Raw genomic sequence first — 23,601 nt, 5'->3', positions numbered from 1 at the left:
AGACTAACCACGTGTGACGATATAAATCATATACGCCACTTATACTTTGACTACAAGTTTATCATGTAATTATAACTAATGACAGAATCTAGAGTTTTTCTTCTGTCATTTAATTCAACGTTTGTAACAGAACTGAGTACTGACTGGTATTTAGAGGGGAGATTTTTTCTACCTCGACAAAGGCTGGATGATTTTATGTGCGTGATACGATGCCGCTTACTCACGCTTCCATAGATAAAACACTAATATCCGAGCATTCGATTGTCCAGCGAGTAACAAGTGGAATTCTCTAGTTCGTTTTCAGCAGTGATTTTACAAAAGAACTTTTTTAAACTGTTCGTTTAAATTCTGGGAACCATTGATGTCAGTGAAGAAGAAGGGAAAAATACTTCCCACACCTTCTTGAATTCCCAGACAATCTGAATTTCTTCACTTTTTCTGCAGCTAGGCTGCTACTGCTGCTGATGCTATTGCTGTGACTCAGAGTATATTCCATCGGCGAGGTGCTCGTATGCTTTTTTATTATTTGTACCCCATACCATCTTCGTCGTCCCTGCTCTGTCGTGCACCAGTAACAGAGCGGTAAAGCACACATAGACACAGAGTTTTAATCCGAAACAACTATTTTTAGAACTTTCGCTAAATTGACTCTAATGAATATAATACTACATAGTCGTCGCAACAGCAGTGGATGCAGCAGCTTTGTACCGGCGACGAGTAAGAGATCGTCATGATTAACTTTTACTTGATAATTTACAATTATTTAACAATTTGATGACAATAGATCCTCACTACCTCGTGTACCTAACATGTTCTAATTTTCATACGCTGTTATTTTCTTGTTTTCTTCTTTTTTCCCCCTCATTTCCCTTCGCTAAGTAGTGCTTAATTTTTGTCTTTTACGTTTTACAATTTTATCTTTCCTTTACTTTTCAAGCACGAAATTTTGGTCCTGCATTTCGGTGAGAATATTACTTTATCGAAAATATCAAAGTTTTGTTGAAAACACTTGAAACTACACGACCCTGTCGAATTATTGATAAGATTTATTAATTTCGAATTACATTGAAATTTTTCATTGACAATAAATTTTTGGAAATCTTTACTTCAGATTTGAAAATTCTTGAGGCTTAAATTCTTAGCTTTAAGTACAGGTATTTGGATAATTGAAATTGCGCAAAAGTCCCATTTATTTGTTGCACATCGGTCATTACGCTGCCTTGTTTTCTGATTATTAAATTCACATGTCCCGCGACTCTCGCACGATTGTGAATGCTGTATTTCAAACCCACAGATTACGTCATTGCTATACGAGGCCTCAATTACGTGTTGTATAAACCATAATTCATACCCATAATGATTATATGTATGCATATGTACGTGTATGTGTTGTATCCATAATTTATGATGATGTATCTGGATCAACTCGCCGACAATTCTAAACATTTCTCGTATTGCATATAACGTGACGAATGCGTATAAAATATACCTCGCATTCATTCGCATTTAATGTATTTGAGAATCAGAAAAACCGAAAATGAGACTAACGACGATCATTCGAAACTTTGATATTTCGTCAGAGTTTAATTTCTTTACTTTAAGTTTCGCCACCAAAAAATTCGGAATTTTACAAATTTGAAATTTCAACCCCGTCCCTTGGACACGTAATTCTGTACCGTGAAGTAAATTACGTAGATTTATCGTGTTTGTCGCCAATTGTAGCCAATAAAATCGACAAAATTATTAATCTCCTCTCGTTATTGTATTTTTTTTAGAATTGACGTCAGAGCAGCAAAAGATTTTAAATGACATAAGGAGGAAGAAGACGGAACTCTTACTTGAAATACAGGTGAGTCAAAATTGTTTATTATCAATTGATACAAATTCCTTATGCTATACCTATCAATCCTTATTAGCCTGATAAATGATTTATCTTACACCACTGCACGAGATCTACTTGAATCTTTACACTTATATTACACATATCTAGATATTGTACACATATTATATTACAACCAACAAGCGAATCGCAGTTACGAATTACATTAAATACCACGACTGACTCATAGTTTGAAAAATGTGTTCACCTTATCTGTCCTTTATCGTCTCGTCATACTCGTACTCGAATATTATATACGACACATATGCGTACGGATAATAATCTGAAGCGATTAAATCGGTCGTCGGACATCTTCGTTCAAAGAGATCACTGGTCTGATAAAGAGTCCAAAGAATTATCCACGTTCACCGAACACAAAACAAGTTGTGTATATATATATATATATATATATATATAGAGAGAGAGAAATATTTTTTGAACTTTTCTGTCGTTTCTGTTTTTTGTTTTCCCCCCTAACTTGTTTTGTTTATTTTCATCCATGATTAAAGATTGAAAAAGTTATTACCGTCGTTTAATTAATTATAATATATGACTCTGATTCTTCCTGAATTGATTTGACTTTTCTGACGCTTGAATATTACGTCGAGACTTTTAAAAATACCACCTCTTATATCTTATAACATTTCATTTCCAGTATTGATTTTGATGATTACTTTGAAATCTATCGCTTATTATTCTCCTATTCATATTCATTGTTGTATCACATGTAAAAAAGAAACGAGAGTAAAGAAATAAATATAAATTAAAACAATTATGTTGAATAAAATTTCAGTCGAATCTTGTTTTTTTAATTTTTGTGCAAATAGTTATCGTTTCGAAATTTCTTTCTTGAATCCTACTGCATTGTGGTAATTTATTTTTTTTTTTTCTTCTTTTTCCTCGTTCTTTACATCGAATTATCGTCGTACCTGTAAAGCTTCGTTTAAACGAATTCCTGGCCAATATTGCGGGCTGGACAACATCGACACAGCGTGTTTTCTCCCCTCGGTAAACTTCCGGTTCGCTTGCCGTTGCGCGTGTGTATATATATACACCTATAAGCATATTATACGTACCCAAAATCGCCCTAAATCGCCCCTGGCCCTTTTATCCGAGGCTCGAAGGACCCAAGCAGGTGCGCAGCTGCTTGATATTACACGCATTCGAACTTGTATATTCTTTTTAAATATTGTATAGAATTTTTTTTTCTCTTTTTTAGTCTTCATATTATACATACACCCTTCGATTTTGCATGAAAATAATTCTCACCCACCTGTAGTATATTCGTTCGTGGAAAACAGTCGTCTCTAAAATACGAAGAAATCATTTATTCGATAGTTTACAAGAATATTTATCCTGCACATTTTTAATTACAATTTATCATAAATTTTTCTTTACAAATTTTCATTCAATGTCCGATAATAATGTGTGATATTTATAAATAATTTAAATCCTTATATTATTGCGAGGAATGAAAAACCGTTTTACATGTTACTTTTATTTGTGGGATACATGAGAATAATTTTTTTCATTCTTTATTTTATTTCGAATGAATCATTTAAAAATTGTTTGATTATACTTGGATTTTTTTTTTTTCTTTAAACCTCGGATATTGGACAAATTTTTTGGAAAAATAATCATACGGTGTTCGTGCGTATCGGGGGAAAAGTGCTCAGTGCCTTTTGGTTGAAAAAATACAACCAATGCGTATATTTTCTCTGAAACTGCCTCCCGCGTGGCTCTGAAAATAATTTCGTATAATTTCGGACGGGTAGGTAGACACAAGTAGATAGCCATGGCAATGCAAGCATAGGACGAAACGTGTCGTTGCGTAGGCATTTACTCCGCTATTTGTGCTATACGTTAGTACAAGTACAGTAAGTAATTCGTTATACCTGAGGATGCGGTACCGTAATCGTTGTGCGTGGTAAAAATGCGGAAGTCCCCGTCGGTTCGCCGTCGACGATGCGTTGCGTCGAATATCGTCGAAACGCAACGCCTCCCTTGGTGGGGAAATTTTTTTACGTCGACGTTACGACGATGTTTGTTGAAAAAAGGGTCAAGTTTTCTTCGGAGTTTATAGAAAGTAATTATTTCATTACGAGGTATAATTTTATTCAAATTCATACAAACGTGGAGCATGGTGATTTTTTAAAATTTAATTTACTTCGATGTCTATTAATAATTCGCGATTTTTATCGAAGAATTGATCGTGATAAGAGAGAACGAAAGAGTGAGAGAGGAATTTATTTTTCTTTACAAACTACTGTAATGTACTGCTATGTGATCTGTAAATTGTAGTAGAAATTGGATAGATTTTTTTTCTTCACCGCGATTTCTGGACCCAAGTCCATTTGCGGGTGTATTTTTTATGTCTATTTAATTGGTGAAAGTTGAATAGTGGCGAGAAATTTGCACACATCCGAGTCTTGTCGATAATTTAGTAATATGTATCTTATAAGTACGGAGACTATCCTAGTTCTATTTTTAATCTAATGAGGTTAATAGGTTGCCAGATTGATTTTATAAATGAAAAAAGCTAATATTTATGATCGTCGTTATATTGATAATATCAACGTTAAAAATTGACTATGAAGAATCTAAAGCCGATAGAACATTTTCATGCATGCAAAAATTAAATTATTTGTTGAGTATAAACATTGTACTACTTTCGTTCAAGAGCAGTAATAATCATCGTCAAAGGAGTATTAAAATGTTCAAACCAACCCGCGTCGCGATTCGTTTCGTCGGTTAAACAGCTTTCTTATTTTTACCATCCGTGAAATCTCTTCATAGTCAAATTACCCGCGGTACTTTCTTTTTAACCAACAGTCGATAACTTGCGTTGAGTTGATCGGGGTTTCTGTTTTTACCGACAACGATTAGTACGTTCTATTTCTTGCAGGTAGCGCCACATGTTTTTTTTTTTTTTATGTTCACAATCAATTTCTTTTTTCTTTTTCTTTTTTGTCTCTTCTGTTGCGAAATTGAGCTATATTAACTTCAATAATAATTCATTTATTTATTTACACTTACAATTTACATATAATATATAGTAATTTTATAATTATTGTTCCTTTACATATTATAAGCCTAATGAAGGTGATGATGCTGTTAAGCTTATATAGGAAAAGAAATACATCACAAAATTATGATGAAAATTTGAAACTTTCAGGGTTCGTTCCTATCATTATAAGCAATAAACCTTGTCAAGTTTCAAATCGTTCCCTCAATTTGTACCAAAGTTATACAAAACGAAACGACTGGTTATAAAAACTACGTATTTCATTTTACATTTGAAACTTTCGAAGCTTACTGGCACGTGTTTCAGTAGACGTAGAGGCTTGAAACTTGTCACAATTTTTTTTTTTTTTTCTTTTTTTTTTTTAATGAAAATTTTTCCAACTCCCAAATAAGGATCATCCTAATGTATACACACAAGAAAAATTGCGATTTGTATTAATAATCGCATGAATAATGAAAATAATGATAATAACAACAAGAAGTACAGTAGCGAATAAATATTCCATGACATACGTGTTGTATTCGGAACTTGTACAGTAAATCTAATCGCATGTGGATGGCACGTGTCATATCACACCAGAATGTTATTATTCATTTCTTCGCTTCTCTTTCTCTGCTTTTTTTTTCAAGTAGAATCGCGTTGCGACGTATTAGAACAGAAAAATGTGACTATCCTTCGGCACGGCGATAAAACGAGGACCGCATTTCCTCGCCGCTATAGATAGTCGCGCCATTGTGGTTCAGCTTGAATACAAATTATAAATACAAATATATGTGTAAAATATGTATATGTCGAATATCAAGGCACTCGCGTTTAATCTTACTTTATAATTTTGTATATTCGCCGCATTCAATGCACGCGTATAACTACATAAAGTTTTACAAATTTCTACGAATTTTTATAATTTTACTTTTTATTTTGGGGGGAAAAAATCGCGACGGATTTACAATCCTTACAGACACTTTTCCTCCAACTTATTCACACATGTTGATTTGATTTAAAATTTTTGAAATCCCCGTCGGATGTATAATATTGGTGAGTTTGATAATGAAAAATGGAAAACATGTTCGATAATGCAAATTTTATTATTTCACGATATAGTAGAAAAAGAAAGATGAAGTTAGGCGTGAGTTTAACGAACTGTCGGAGTCGTATGTTACTTATCTCGGACAATTGAAGCCAATACATTGAGATAAGTTCGCGTATATAACTAGTCGTAAAGTCTGCACGCGGATACGATTCGTGAGTGTGAGTATGAGTATGTGGTAGTAATTAGATAATCGCAATGCTCTATTTTACTCGGCGCGGATATGAATAGCGATTTGTATCATTTTATACACTACGCGTACAATGAACGGATCTCTGTTATTGTTTTTACCGCATATTATAAGTATTAACTATTCTGTTGTACGATTATGTATGTTGATATTCCAATGCAGCGATTTCTAATTTATCATATAATATTGTACTTGAGATGCAGGGAAAAACAACTCGAGAAAAATACGAAATCAAACTGTATGGATAAAAAAAAAGAACAATTATAATACAATTTTACAATAATTTATTATACTGTGGGTATCGTTTTAGATACATTGACTCAAAACTTTGTTGTTTTCGAGTCGGTTTTTACAGATATCAGGAGCATAAAAGTTTTCATAGCTTAATCCTTACTACGATATTTACAAAAATTTATACAAAACAATTCGAAAATAAATTCTGTTTTTTTTTTTTTCTCAATAATCATTTATTATTATATTGTACGTATACAATCAAATTGCTTTTATTTTTTATCCACGAGATGAAAACAATATATTTATATGTATAAACGATTCCCTCCTAATGTATATTATAATTGAAAAAAAATATCACCAAAGTTGTAATAACAGTTTTGTTTTCTACCTGTTTTTCGTAATGTTGTTAAAATTATATTCAGGTGTTATATATTTTATTCGTTAATATCGTTTGATCGTTACAAATGATAAGTTGATGCAAAGTTAATCAATTGTTTATATCGAATGAAGTTCAAGTGCTGGTTTTATAGTCGAGAGACAATTTGTGTGTTGGATAATAATTTGGATTCGTTGGAGGATACGGGCGGCTGTTCGAGGAAGAGAGGTAACGAAAAACAACAACAAAAATCATTGTTTTTAACGAACGAACGAATAAAAATTAAAACGCCCTAGAATCTAATGAATTTAATAAAATCTGCAATTTAATTATTAAACGGTTGTTTTAATTTTTATTTTTTACTTGAAATAAATTGAGCATCGAACGAGTGAAGAAAATTTCCGGAAGAAAAAGCAAATACCATCTATTTACTCGTAAATAAACGAATACTTGGGCGTAAAATAGAATTCAACATTTCGAGGAAACATAAGGAAAGAAACGAAAAAATAAGGAAACGTAAATACAGACGAGATTAAATTGTTTGATAGGTCACGTTATTTGCGGCTCTAATTTTGTACGCAAACTGTGCAAGCTAATGGTTATCATTTATATTGTTATGTACAGAAGTTCTCCGAAATGAAGATTATGATATTTCGGCCTTGCAAACAAGGAAAACTTCCGAAATCGTACGCGGAGCAATTTTTCCTGTGAAAAATTTGTACCGTTTGGTGTTTACTGTAATTCTCTGTTTAGAATTGCTATCTTGACAAAGGAAAGGCCTTTTCAACATCCTTGTCAACGTATTTCTCTTACATATCTTATCTACGCTATATTTAGGCTTTTAGCCGAAGTTTGACGCAGTAAATTTGAAATTTATCACATTTTTTGCGGTCGGCGTGTTTGTCGAAAGTTTGTTGTTAAATAATTCGGGCCTTGATTTAGTTCATTTTATATATACATATTATATATATTTTCAAAAAATTCTATCCATCAGATGATTGTTATAAATCCAACCTGAATTATTTGCTGAATTTTGAAAATATTAAACTAATTTTGTTAAGTTTTGTTCTGTGGTAGCTAGATTGAAAAAAAGTAAATAAACAAAGACGTAAAGGCTTTTACTGAAATTACGCTATCGATATGATCTAAACTATAAACTCTCTGCTAATATACATCAAAAGTAAGCATTTCGCCATCGTTATACAACGCGATAAGCATTTCGGCACAGCGTGTATATAATATATAGTAATGTTGTAATAAAAAAAATTTTTTTAAATATAATATTCGAGGAAATTGCGTTACGTTTCACGTTTCACGCCGCTTTGGATCACACAAGTCCAACTCGTGCTCTTATATGTATTTATAACTTTTCGACGTACATTATAGCTATTAATAATAAAAAATTTTCATGGAAAATTATTAATATTTCAACATAATATATTCATCGCGACTCGTTAAAAAAAAATTACGACAAAGTTTTACCAACAAAATATTCTCTGTTGTGATTAAATAATCAATCAAAGATTTTCATTTCTCCGAGATATTTTGTAAAAATGAAATCAGGAGTTGAGATTATTATGGAAAATCTACGGGGAAAATTGAGGAGATCAGTTTTGAATTTCAGATTTTACGACTACACATCGATTATCGTATGGAAAATATTCTGGAAATATAGTCAGGTGTAATACAAATGTATTCGTACGTGTTTGCGTGTGTTTCTTCCGCTTCTTCTTTTTCTTCTTCTACTTAATTACTATGTGAAATGGGTCAATTCCGCAAACACGTTGCTGCGTTTAAGTCTTGATGAATAATAATATTGAAAGCGACCTTTTGCGTTTCAACTCGTTACTTTGCTTCCTATACTCGTTGGTTTAAGAAACAATAATAATAATAACAATAATAATAACAATAACAACGGTGTGAAGAAAATTCAGAGTTTCACTAATTATTCTATGAAATATTATTAATATATGGGTTAAGGCGTGCATGTGACTTTTCTCACTAGGTACAATCGTTTCAAGTTCCTTTCGGATTTTATCTTCTGATCATTATAATCTTTTAACCACAAATTTCCTCCTCCGGTTTTCAATATCCTTGAAATATCGCTTATCCCATGTCGTAACCATAATCGTTTCGTCTATATTTAGATCTCCAACGAGCGATAAATCCAAAACAACGGTTGAAAGAAAATCAGAGGAAACATTTGATGGTAGTTTTTTTTTTTTTTTTTTTTTTTTTTTATCTTCTCTGTAGAAGGCGAAGAAAGAGATATTTGAGTAGAAAAAACCTTAGAAGAAAAAAAGAATAGTTATCTTTTCAGTAACAGTTGCGAAGAATGAAAAAAAAAATGCCCACCTATATTGCACATATTAATTTTAGATATTTTAAACGATCGCGAGAAACGAGATTATTTCCAAGAGTCAATGCTTCAATTATTTATGCAATAAGCGATTTAAAACGTCATTCTGCACAGAAATGACGCATTCTTCGTGTCAAGTGGCGCAATAAATCATCTGTAATTACGTATATCAGGATACATGGGAATTCCTTGTTTTTTGGTACATCAAATTTGTTTATTTTTTTTTTTTTTTTTATTATTTTTATTTTCTAATTTTACAGTTACTCATCCGTTTACATTTTAGTGCGATGCTCATTAGTACGAGAGTATAATGCAGTTGTTTTCTTTATTCGTTCTCTTAAGCTTTCACAGAGATTGTGAAAAAGATGTTTTACAAATATAGTAGATATAAAAAAAAAAAGGAAACTGTGAAAGTAAATTTTTCAAAACCGACGACAAGATCCTGTCTATAAATATACATATATATATATATTTCAAATTGATAACAAAGGAAAAATTTATACCAGTATGTATAGATTTGGTATAAATTTTTTTATTCATTTATTTTCTTTAAAATTTTGTTGAAGTTTTATCTTATCACATGAACGTGTCTTAATATTGTACAGGATGTGAATGACATTTATTTTCAAGCTCGTTATTTTTTTCTCGCAACGGATCGTTTCCTTTATCGTATTTATTATGCCTCCCGAAGCACGTCCGAGGAAATTTGAAGTTCCGCAATTACGTATTATTGAAAAAAAAAACGGATATAAAATCACAACTTGTGATGCGTATACACGTTTAAACATATTACATATTATATACATATATACATGTTTGTGTATGCTATTTTGTACATTCGCGTCAACTTGTATTCCCGGTAAGATAAAAACTTTCCTGCAAACCATTTGCGGAAATTTCATATATTCTTTGTTCCTTGTTTTTTAGTATTGGTTTGGTTTTTACTATGAAAATTAAAGGCGGATGTTGGTAAAAAAAAAAGAGAAGAAGATGAAGAAGGATATTCAAACGCATCAAGATCATATTATATACCCATGTTTGTAAATCGCGCGAATAATTCTGTTTGCATCCGTACTGTAATGAAAGAATTTTTGCCCGCCATTCTAAAGAAAGACTAAAAAAACACACTATTCGAAAAAAGAAACAGAAAAATGTAATCAAAGCTACTCGATTCCTACTTCAAACGGCTTCGTAATTAGCATGACTGAAAAAAAAAATCAACCATTAAATATTATAAAATCAAATCAAGAAACTGAAAATCTATGAAACAGTTCTATTCGTCGCGGTAAATGAAAATTGAGAAACAGCATTTTTTTTAAAGGCCCTTTGCGGTATTCTGCTGAATCTGAACGAAGCGGGAAATTGTCCTCATCTCTCGAAGAGAGATGAGACGAAATCGCGTGAGCAACATCTGGGGAATGTCGGAGCTGGTTTTTAGAGTCGTCCCTCCTTTTCGTCGACCATATAATGATAATATTTGCGTTTAGAAAATAGTAAAATTGAAAGCGGGTCGAGGCGGATTGCGTGATGGTAAAAAGAGAGAAAAAGAGAAAGATGGTGGAAATTATATTTTCATTGAATTTATTTTCATCTCCCGCGATTTTATACTCTCTTACATTTATTTATTCCCTAGTTTTGCACAATTTTGAGAAAAACACGTCTGAAGATTCGACTCTTTCAACCACTACTACTTTTACCTTGGTATTATATTTGTGTATTTTGTTTAGTCTCAAACCCACCGGGTTAAATGGTCGGTAAATAAATAAACAGGAAAGTAACGAAACTCTTAAAAAGTATGCAGCAACCAGTAAAATTGTAACAAGTGTGCGTTTTTTCTTCGATCTTTACCCAATTTTCATTTTCTTTTCGCTTCTTTTTTTTTTTTTCTTCAGCCTACCGTTTCTAAACCCAATAAATTTTTTTTTTATACGAGAGTAAAAGACGATGAAATGCAATCGTAATTTTTTTTTTTCAGAATTTTTTTACCCTACGAAAATGAAAAATATGAACAGGAATTTGAAGCCAATTTTTTTTAGCAAATGTTGTCATTTAATTCTTCGATCGAATCAGTTTTCACTTGTTTTGTAATGTTCAGTTTTATCGTTTGTTTTTCTTTTTTCCAAAGAACTTTTAGTCTCAAAGTTAAACAAGAAAGTGCAGATTGCAGGTATTTGAATTCGATTTGAATATTTATCTATTCCGCAAATGTTGGTTCAACTTTCATACATTTTTTACTCGATATCGTGAATCATTTCAATAATAAATTCAAACTTGTATCTACGCAATATATCACCGGTATATAATCTAAATTTCTGTTGGAATTTTGTTTGGATTGAAAATAAAGGTTAAGAGGAAGATGGCGAAGAAAAAAAAAAGAAAGATTCATGTTCTCGGAGAACGTAAGAAAGTTTAATAAAAAAAAAAATGATTAGGTTTATCAGTATTATTGAGTTGAATGTTTTAACAAAACGCATAAATTAATTGGAAATTTTATGCACGCATAAAAATTATCTGTAATTAGATGTGTAATGGTAATCGAATATTACTGATTTATTGCGGATAAATAAATTATATAAACAGTTCAGATTATACAAGTTTATAATCAACATTAATTCGAATCGGAGAATCGTTGTTGCCTCTTGATATTTATGTATACAACCAAGGCTGTTGTTCATTGAATCGGTTATAAATTGTACGCTCCAAATTTCGAAACGACAACAAATGTAACTACAGAAACAAGAGAAAAAAATAATCAAACATGTTTAATAATTCGGCAACTCGGTGTAAAAAAAAGTCCCTGAGATTCAGAAAAAAGAAAATGTAGAAACACTGGATGATTTCTCGTTTGCAGAGTTTCATTTAATATCACTGATTTCAGTGCGGTTTTGGAGATTACGAAATGATCACAGTATTTCACGATTACTTACTATTTTTATCCAGCGATTACGAAAGATTGCTCGACTAATTTTAATTTTACCAGATAATTTCTCTAAATATTTCTAAGATTCCAAATGATTTCTTGAAATTAAAAAGCGATTCATGTTATCCCAAATGATTTCTCGTTACTACCAATCATCGCTAATACATAATTTTATTTCAATATTAATGATTTCAATGCGATTTTGGAGATTACGAAATTATTTCCAGTGATATCGGCACCACGATTACTTACTATTTTTATAGAGTGATTACGAAAGATTGCTTGACTAATTTTAATTTGACCAGATGATTTCTCTAATTATTTCTAAGATTTCAAATGATTTCGGGGATTACCAAATCGTTTCGAACGATACCGACACCATTTTTACCGAATCGGAAGACCTCTTGTTCGTAACTTTTGATCCAGACGGTCACCGACTAACCGGCACGCATCGTTTTATAGTAATACGAGCATGCGTGCAGTCAATCACCCTCATTCGAGTAGGTATGAGAGAACAGCAGGTGCAGGTACGATGCATCAGGTCATCGCACGCGCCTCAATTTATATGAAAGTGCCCTCCGACTATGCCTGATGACGGTGAGATCGCAATCTTAATTACCTCTCGGTGTATAAATTAATTACGGATAATTAAACGCGTGAAAAAATAATACGGAGAATGAGAAAATTATCGAAAGAGAGTAAATAAGGTAATTTTCTTTTTTTTTCTTTTTTTTTTTTTACAAACCAAAGAATTATCTCACTGACAGTATTTTTTTTTTTTTTATCGAGTTTTCTCCCTTCGAAATCGCAACTCGATTCTTACTCTAATTGGCCTGGAAATATTTTCATCTGCTGTTACAAAATTCGACGCTACTCAAACGCGTAACGTGACACGATAATTAATCGGTATACTTGCGCATATTTTTCGAAAACATCTTTCAGCTCGAGGAAGGGAGAATTAGCGTGTTCAAAAATAAATTCAGTAATCTGTTTTAACGGTTATGCGCGATTTGTACACATGCTTTTTACATGGTATATACGTATGTACAGTTTAGGTTTCGAATTGGCGTATTCCTAAATCGAAGGATATCACGGCGTCTGATTTGCCCGGAAATTCACGTGAAATTTGGTCAGGGAAGGAGAATAAAACGGTTGAAAATTTGTGGAAATGTTGTTTGCGCCAGTGACGGTGATCGAGAATGAAAAAAGAGGACGAATTCGAATGACGCGAACTGAGGATATCGACTATTCGAAATAAGGTTTTTTTGATGATCTCGGCAAAGGCTCGCGAAAAAAATTTTTAAATTCACAGGACTTTGCAACGAAATGATGAGCGCAAAAAATTGCCATGTTCCGTTTAATTTAAACTCTCGGTTCTACCGGAAATGAATCGATTTTCAATGTTTTACCAACGAACTTATACTTATTCTAAATAAAAAGTTGTGTTTTTTCTCAATTTATATATTTATTTTTAACAAAAATTATACATATTTGAAGTAATGAATTTTTTTTTTTTTTTATTTTTCGACTTGTACACACACAGCTAGGCCACTTATCGAAACTAAACCAGGATGCAATCGTAATTCTTGAGTCTAGCCGTCGCTGCGTGCGCAGATTCGATGCAAAGCCGTGTGCGCAAATATTTGCGGCATCCAGCCAGTCAGCCAGGCATCTTGCGGTAGTTGAAACGCTTTCCACCAGGGGTCAGGATCGGCGGGTTTCAACTTGGCCACCTTATTTTCTCTTCTTTTCTCAGTTGCTCGCCGGCCGCCGACTCGAAACGCGTTTGCTGTGCGTACGACGTAAATTTTATCGTCAGTTTGTTGACATCGCGGTTTTTTCCCCCGCATTCTGGATTTTCTGACATGATACGGACGAATAGGTGTACCCGCGTTATTCCCGCCCGTTATTATAAAAATAATATAAATTTTTATAATATTTGCCGTTTTTACATAATACGTTCTTTATAACGTGCAGTTATTATATCAAAGTTTTATTCTGTGGTGCTGAATGATATTTTGTTTTATTCCTCGTTTTTCTCATTTCGATAAGAAAAACAAGAAACATTTATCTCCGTCCCCTCCCAACTCACATTTTCCAACTTTCGTGTGAAAATTTGGTGATACGTGCGACGATCGGTGAAACAATACCTCACGTGTTTCAAATTTATCGTTAAAAAAAATTACTCCGTGTGTACAGTTTATATTATAAACTTTTGCAATATCGAGATACACCCGATTGTATTCGAATTTCGCGCTGGCGCGATATTTGACACGGAGCTGCGTACAAACGTATATTATTCATACACGCGCATACGATTCAACTACTAATTAAGTAATTTTTGGTCTCTTTACTAAATCGACGTATACTACGTACAGTGCCTTATGTAAAGAAAAAAAACAATAAAACAATAGAACAAACATAATAATAAATAAAAGTAGGAAGGAAAGAAGGCAAGGAAAATTAAGCGATACCTACGCGTAGATAAAGAAGGCGACTGCTCGATCGATCGATTGGATCGGATCGTTTGATACAAAAAAAAAAAAAAAAAAAAAAAAATCAAAATCTTCAAAGCTGGCTCCGCGAATGATTTTCACTGGGAGGTCAGTGGACGCTCTGGACGATGTCCGAGAAGACGTCGTCGTTGGAGTTAAGCACGACGAACAACGTCGTGATGTTAGTGTGGTTGCTACGGCTGCGGGATGGTTCTCCAGCCTTCGAAGGCCGGGGAAAAAGAACAGGAAGGCCGTGCAGAATAAACAGGTGAAAAGCGCCTGGGATCTGACCACCATCACCATGGTTAGTTTTTTTTTGTTGTTGTTGCTTTTTTTTTTTTTTTTAATCCTTTACCAAATTCGTAATTATCGTATGTAAATACTTGTGTCCACAACGTTTATTCTGTAATAATAGCAAAATACAGTTTTTTTTTTTTTTTTTTTTTTCATTTAATCGACAATATTTTACGATTTTTTCACATTTGTCACGAATCGTGAAAAAATTTTAAAAGAAAAATGATGGAACGAGCGCTGGGGAAAAAAATCATCGAATCGAGGACAAAAACTTTGTTGTTCAAATGTACCAAGTCCATGAAGCGAAAATCGTCTCGGAATGACTGTTGATTTTTTTTCTTCGACTTTTTTTTACTGATTTTTCTTGTTCTTTTTTTTTTTTTTTTCTTTCTTTCTCCGAACACATATTTTTGACGTACGGTATCTCGAAAGTATATTCGTGCATCGCGACATAACATCGAATGACGCTGGAAAAAATAAAAAAAAAAACAAAAACGTATCGAGTCATTTATTTAACTTATGTTACGGTTATTTGAATTTTACGAATTTCCGATGTAATAAAAAATTGAAGGAAAAATTAAAAAGTACTCGTTACTTTTTCACGAAACGAAAGAAAAACGTTTCCGAAAGTTATACAATTAAATGTTGTAAAACAAAACTTTACGCCAATTTGTTTTTTTTTTTTTTATTCTTTGTATTCCGCGCATCAATTCCGAAATCTCGGTAACAAATGAATGAGTATGTCATGTGTGTGTATACATACACACATGTTTGCCCGGATGTCCATTAGATAAAAATAGCGAAACACCGCGACTCAGTTGTGTATATATATGTATGTATGTTATAATCTACGTTGCGCTGTCGTCATTTCGCGAGTAGCTCGTATCATCATCCTCGTCGTCTTCTCGCAGGCATACGTACACGTATGTTCAAGAATATAAAATGTGTGTGTGTGTGTGTGTGTGCATACGTATAACCTACGTAAATACGCGTGAATTTGTACACATGAACGTAACACCTCGCTCTCGCCACACGTACGTTCATTTCCTATCTATAGCCGTTACGCGACCGTGTTTTTGTTCGTCGATATACCCACAATGTCGATCCGTGACGTCATTAAATAGGTATGTTCCACGTACGCGTATACATATGTATTAATGCATTCATGCGGAGTTTCGTTCATTCGGAAAACTTACTACCGACATCTATACTTTTAATATCGAATTGTAAAACGATTCGCAGTGTGTTGCCTGGAGTTATACAGGTATATATATATATATATATATGCATGTATGTATGTATGAGACGAAAAGAAGAATCGTGAGAAATGAAGTTGCACAACTACATTGCAGTTAACTGTAAGGTATTACGCGGAGCCAAATGTAATTAGTGCCAATTGCGAAGTTTCGATACTTGCTTGTGTACTGTCTTTACTGTCTTTACTTTTCACAGATATACACGTTCAACGACCGTCATTCAGGCTTGAGGTTTTTTTCTCTGTGATAACAATATATATATATATATATATATATATATATATATATATATATATATTACATATATGCTGTGTTGTTATCTCAAGTGGAAATTGAATCGAGATTTCTTACACAGAAAACACGTGTCGAATAGATTATGTATGCATAGTTTTGTGCATACGTGCAACTGTCGTATTTTTTCTCCCCTTATATATCCGCATTGTGTGTGTCCTCCTCATCGTAGGTTGTCGCTGGGTTAGTTTTACTTTGGTTTATTTTCTGGTTTTGCTTCGACCTTTTTTTTTTTTTTTCACAATGCTTCCGTATCAGACAATTTCCAACGAATTTCTTTCAAAAGTGTATTTCTTGCATAATTTTCTGTACGTGCGACAATTTAATGCGAGAAGTGAAAATTGACAAAAGAAAAGCGCAGGTAACAAACAACACGATTTTACACGATTCGATCTTCGATCGACGATGAGCACATTTTGAAGACGAATTTCCACCACTGCAGTTTGGTAGCTTGTATAATAAGCAGAAAAAGATATATATATATACTAGCAGCCCATCCCGGCTTCGCACGGGCATATAATAATATTAAGTAATAATATAAATGTTATTTTTCTAGAAACTCACTGTAAACATTATGTATTTTCTTTTATTATATTATTATATGCCCGTGCGAAGCCGGGATGGGTTGCTAGTGTAGCTTATATGACACGTTCGTAGATTTACCATAGCAGCGCCATCTATTGATTACTTACTCAACCCAGTCGAAAGGTATCGACATCTGTTAGAATCATTTGGAGTTAACAGATAATTGTGACTGTCGAATAATAACAGACAAATAATTAGCAATAAATTAAAATTGCGACTATAATTTGAGATTTAAACTATCCTATCTCTCAAGTTGGATCGAACTGCACATGGTGTGCGTACTTTATTATAATCGGTTAAGTGGTTTAGGAGTCCATTGAGGACAAACATCGTGACACGAGATTTATATATATTAAGATAAGATATATATATATATATATATATATATATATATATATATATATATATAAATATATATGTATATCGAGTTTTTCTTTTTCCTTTTTTTTTTTAACGCGTGCCGATGTTTCACCATCGATTTTCGATAGATTTATCATCAGCTTCCGGTTCCAATTCCATGTAAACACTATTAGCTTTGCTTAAACGATAACGTGTATACACGTTGTACGATAGGACGATGGAAAACTATTTTTGCGTGACTCACTACACACATGCGATTGTACGCACACACACATATGTACAGTTGTCGCCGCGCATCCGCAACCAGGCGATTAACCGAATTGTTATCATTGTTATTTCCTTCGTAGCCTCGTTTTATCATCGAACCATCGTTTACTCTTGTATGCGTCGTTCTTTATTTAAAGAAATATCAAAAAATAATCACCGTCGTTAAAAATAATGTCCCAAGATCGAAGGCCGCGTCACGATTAAACTCTGGAAAAAAAATTTGGAAACTGTCAGCTGATCGGATTCGATGTGTGCCATTTTTCCTGAGGCTATGCTCGATGGGCATGAAATAGCGAAGTTTAAGATCCGTGACGAAACGCTGCGTGGCGATTCGCATGGATCATTTTGGGCACATGACGCGTATAAATACCGCGCCGCCTTTTCTGGAACGAAAAGACTTTGGCAAAAACGGGAGAGACGCGAAAAAAAAAAAAACGGATTTTATCCGTGTAACGCTATTATTTACGGTCCGATTGCTGTAACTGCGAAGAAGAAGAATTTAATATAGGTTGAAACTGTCGTTCGATTCGATGATGATAAAATCTACGAGAGATAGATTATTGTTAACCTAAATTTAGATCAAAAACGATTTGCGGAATATTTATTTATTGACAAGATACGAGTAAAGTATCTAATTTTGATTTTGATAATAATTTTATAGTAAACTATGTAAGATGTTTATAATTGAAATATATTCTTTTGGGGTCGTTTTTTTTTCTGTTATTTCAGTATCGTTGAGAATTTAATTTCACAGTATCGAACCGATATTAATCACGGTCAACGAACAGCAACGTTGAACTGACTGTACGAACAAAAGATTATCTGTTTCATCGAATTTGTAAATCATATTGAATAATTTGAATAAAATAAGGAATCGTTTAGTGAAATCGAAAGGATCTAATAGATATTTTCAACGATTTTGAAGTGATTTGAAATGAAGCGTCGACAGCCTAAGCTTTCGTTTCTAATTCCACTAATTGCTGTTATCGTGTCTTTAAGGAAATTTCTATAGCCTAGGAATATAATTAATTACTTATATTAAATACTCGGTTTAGGCTCATATTGCAATAAAATTAATAAAAAGTACAGCCTTTTGTCGAACAAATCGGCTTAACCCTTGAGTCTAGTCGAAAACAAGTTCCGTGCAACGCATCGTCGATTGATCTACAACTCTAGTCTGGTCTAGTTAGTCCAGATCTTGCAAGCCTTCCGCATGCAGGCCTGCGTTTCGATGGCTGGGAGTTCGTTCCACCTCATAGAACGACGATGACGACGATGCCGAGGGTGTCAAAAGCTTGAATCAACAAACGATACGCATCCAAGCTGCTACTAATTGCGCCGACAATGCGTTAACACCCACCTATTCCACTTTCTTTCCTTCTATTTTCTCATCCAACTTTATTTTTCCCACTTCTTCTCCATTTCCCTGCTGCAACGTTTCGTGTATACGTTCTCTGCGGTGGTGTTATAAAGAATAAATCGAATTCATTCTACGAAACGCCTCTCGCAACATTCGGAAGAAAACTAATTTTTCTTTCCTTTTTTCCTTGTAATTATAACAACGTTACAGTTAAACGACTTTGTTTTCTTGAACGATGTAAAATAACAGCTTCATTAAATCGCGACGAAGCGCGTGACGAATCATTTCGGTTTGTATTATACACACAGACACACACACACACGGTTTTGAATAAATATGCTATCAAATATTTAATGGATATTCTCTATCAAAATAATTATTTCTCGGAATATAGTATACTTTTCCGTTTGAATCGTCAAACTGTTTTATTCTTTTGTATATTAATTAATAAACACATTGTAACAGTGCGATGACAGATGTTATTTTATTTATATTTTTTTTTCTTCAAGCTTCACATTAATCTTCAACTTCAGGTTTGTACGAAATTCGTTCGTCGTTATTACACATTTGCGAAGTATATATATATCATGAATACGAATTGGTGTGAAAATCATACTATAACGATAAATATATAAAATTTATATAATTCAAAAAAAAAAGAAAAAAAAGTGGAAACTTATAAAATTCGTAATTTCGACCTCGCCAACAATTTCTCAAGTTTAAGGCCTCGTCTGTGTTGAAACCCGATTATTTCGAGCGGTCGAATCAACTTTTTCTTCGCCATCTTCTGACCCCCAAATTCTCTCCCCTTCCTCCCATGCAAATCGCGGCATTTCATTTCGAATGGCCATATTCGTTACACATGCATGTTACACGTGTACATATATTATACATTGAAAACGTATACCCGTCTCTCTTATAGTCATACACGGTTGTACGGTATACCTGTAGTTGACCTCCACGTAACTCACACGCTTATTGACCTTTGTTGATCGAGCTCAAATTTGCATTTAAAGGCGCCATTTTTATACCGTGACGAGCGTATTGAGTTTGTTTGTTGCGTGCCTTCGAGTCTCGTGGAATTATTCTCGTCTCGGGTTCGATGAAATTAGCTGAACAAGAATCGGAAATATCGGGAATGGGAGAACGGACGGAAAGGAATCCGGGAAAAGTAACCTCTTACCTTTGCATTTAAATAACGATTCGTTTTCATTTTACAAAAAACGACCTATTTCCCTTTCACAAAATCCATGAGATTTCAAACAAGCTTCCACATTTTTCGAACGACTCGGTCCTTTTTCTTTTTTCTCTTTTTTTCTCTTTTTTCTTCCCTCGCTCTATCCTTCATCCTCAGGAGCGAAGTGCTCGGTTTCTTCTTTTCAAGCTTACTTTTTATTTCTATGTACCTTCGGCTCTCATTTGGCAAATGGAGCTTTTCCCTCCGACGAACAATGCTATGGATAACCTATACGTATCCACGATTTCAGGGTGGGGGGGAGCATAGACAAAACCGCCCTCGATGATGACGCGGCTGGAAAAGTTAACGGCTAATGGAAAAAAGTCCTTTCCTTTTATTCAAATACTTCGCAGCATATTGCGAATCGGTATCTCGGTCCTCCGACAATTCTAATCACGATTTATATACATAGAGATTCTTTATTTTGTTTATTTTACACGTAATATTGTAAAATTCTGTCATGTCAGTTACGAACGTGATGGAGGGTTTGTGAAAAGTAAAAGAAAAAAAGAAAAACCGTTCAATCCTGATCGAGAAAAGTGCGATTACGTATTTTAGATTATAGTTGAAGACGAAAAATAGACAAAAAGTAAAACTGAATTCGCGAAACACGTGGCGACGACTTGGGAATGTTGTAAACGCGTGCCTGCCATTTAATAACAAACAAATTTGCTGTTTTATTTTATTTATATTGGTTTGGCTTTTATACCTTGTCACATAAATATTGACACGTATATTTACCTTTTCTCCTCACTTTTTATATGCTTACATACTTATCTGCATATACCTACATAGATGTGTGTGTGTATAACATAATGTAAGTAAAAACTTTGGCGAACTGCCGAAATTTATCATCGATTTCGTTCACAAAAGTATCTCACCACGCTTATCCGGGCGCGTAATATCTCTACGTAACGTATTAAAATAATTGGCCGTGTTCCAATTAACTTTAAACGTATATTATTCGCATCGTATATACACGGCATATTACAGTGGAAGCCATTATGCGGCAACGTATGCGGATATTCGATATTTTTCCACGCGGTGATGCGGAAGAAAATTTTCTCTCGGAATAACTCTACGCAACAAAAGTGGATAATTCAGAAAATTATCGATAGCCACATCCGTCTCTTGTTCCCGACGAAGATATTCAAATCCTCGTTGTATAAATTATTGACGTCATGAAATAACAAACTGTTAGATGAGGAAAAACATATCGACAAAAAAAAAATCAGAATTCCCGCCTGGGGCCTAGTGGGATTTCCTAATCGGGGCCTAATGGGATTTTCTAATCGGGCCCAAATCGGGTTTACCCAACAAATACCAGGTAATGAGAAAAGCAGTCGAATCGTCGTCGCAAGTGAAAATTTATTATTTCTCACACTGGCGTCACTGCTTATATCCACCTACGCATAATATATATTAAATATTATAAATAATATGGAAAAATTGGAGCATTTCCTCGCCTGCGTATCACATCTTCCTCGCTAGTTTTTTTCGTACACGTTTATTACATCTCTCTTCTTTTATTACATACATATATATCTATATATATATATATAGTAGGTATATTCGACCCCGAGAATCATAAGTTATAAGATACACGCGTAGATTCCGGGTCATGAGATTTTTTTTTTATTTCCCCCCAAGGTCCCCGTCATTCTCCGTCCGAAGGTCGTTTTTGTCCAATATAACACATTATGATTTTAAATCATCCTCTGAGGTCGATTCAAAATATATAACACGCGACTTACAATCAGTTGCGAGATTCTGGACCGATTTAATTTCGTGATTAGCTATGGATTTTTTTTTTTTTCCTTGCAATTTTTTTCTATTTCTCGGTCATTCTCGTTCGTAAAAAAAGAATGAAAAAATCCCGCGTTATGGAATAATAAATTCAATCATCTGTTTGTTTCGTTTTTTTTTTTTTTCTTCTTCTTCCTTCTCTTTTAATATATTTTACAGCGATTCCGTTGCAATAATTTGTTTTCTCTGCTGTACGTAGCTGCTGATCGGGACACGGTGGAAGAAAATATCACGACGAATTGACGCAGAAAATAATTGATCGAAAAAACCCAGCTTATCATGAAAATACGTGCGCGGATGTAAAAAAAAAGAAAAAAGACGTATGTATCATGCTGATAATAAGAAGACGTCATTCGCTCGGGAAGTAACAATATATACGTTGTACACAGACACGCTTTATACGTCTGATTCATTTTATTACAAGCTGCAAGCAATTTTATTATAATATATACACGTACCGCAAATTCTTCGCCGCATTCACGCTATAATACTTGGAATTGCGTACGCGGTAAATACATATATATGCCTCACATGCTGCGTTCACGTCCTATTGCGTAAAAAGTGTTTTCATTTTTCTTCCATTTTATGCAAGGCTGTCGTTTACGGGAGATCGTTGAAAATGATGATCGCGAATCGTCGCGTTAAAAAAAAAAAAAAATAAAGAAAAGAAAAAAAGGAACTGATAATGGCTAAAATAATCTTGCGATTATAACTTGATTTATCATTATACAGTCGTTGATAGTTTTTGTTATTCGCCAATAATTGTAAAAAAAAAAACATAGTTTTCGGTACAAAATGAAAATTAACTTCTTAGTTGAAATCGTAAAGCTTGGAACGTGTCACTGTTTCTTTTTTTTTTTTTTCTCTCGACCGTCGCTGGTACTGTAAATTTTCTTGCAACTATTGCTATGATAATTTGATATTGCCACAAGATTGAATTGACGTCGAGTCGTTGATTGACTGAAAAAATGTGGCAAATTAAACTAACCTGATGAAATATTGCGATAAACTAGAAAATTTACAGTAACATCGACAAATTTAATCCCACTAAACAAGTAGTCGCTCATTATACCAATTTCTTTGTGTTCAGAAATCTAGAATTTTTTAGTATAAACTGTTAGAAATGAATTTTGTACAATATCAATGTACATTTGTACTAATAATAACAATAACAATAACTAATAATAATAATGATAATAATAATAATAAATATAGCTCACCGAGAACTGCGGCGTGATTTCCTTCTCTTCTTCGTCTTTGTCTTCGTCTTCTTCTTATTCTTTTTAGTCGCCATGTCGAGCTTTGTGCAAGAGAATAATTTATTGACCCCAATTGAGCTTCCAGTGTCAATTGTAAATGAAGCAAATTTCTCACTACCTATCGCTGCTGCTGCTTATACCGTGTCGTAATTCATTCTGGGACGGGATTCGAATTATGAATTGGAAAAGTTCCGAAAGCGTCAAATTTCGAACTTTTTGGTGGCGAAAGTTAAAGAAATGAAACTTTGACGAAACATCAATGTTTCGAATAGTTCGAAACCCGACGATCAAAGTTTCGAAAGTGTGAATGTGCGATAATTA

The 23,601-nt window shown here is 33.7% G+C and overlaps 1 protein-coding gene across 3 annotated transcripts in view; it reads left to right on the top strand.

Annotated features, from left to right (window-relative positions):
* Positions 1 to 23,601, top strand: part of LOC124297401 (cytohesin-1) — a 42,499-nt gene that overhangs the window by 1,267 nt on the left and 17,631 nt on the right. The window contains exon 2 of one of the 3 annotated variants that reach the window (XM_046748385.1): positions 1,776 to 1,849. In XM_046748385.1, coding sequence (XP_046604341.1) covers positions 1,776 to 1,849 — 74 coding nt within the window. Of the gene's footprint in view, positions 1 to 1,775; positions 1,850 to 13,818; positions 14,870 to 23,601 lie in introns of those variants that run through there. The other 2 variants (XM_046748383.1, XM_046748384.1) reach the window with 2 other exon arrangements.

This window comes from Neodiprion virginianus, chromosome 2, assembly GCF_021901495.1.
Source record: "Neodiprion virginianus isolate iyNeoVirg1 chromosome 2, iyNeoVirg1.1, whole genome shotgun sequence".
In the NCBI taxonomy this organism is placed as follows: Eukaryota; Metazoa; Arthropoda; class Insecta; order Hymenoptera; family Diprionidae; genus Neodiprion; species Neodiprion virginianus.
This window is presented reverse-complemented; position numbering and strand designations above follow the sequence as displayed.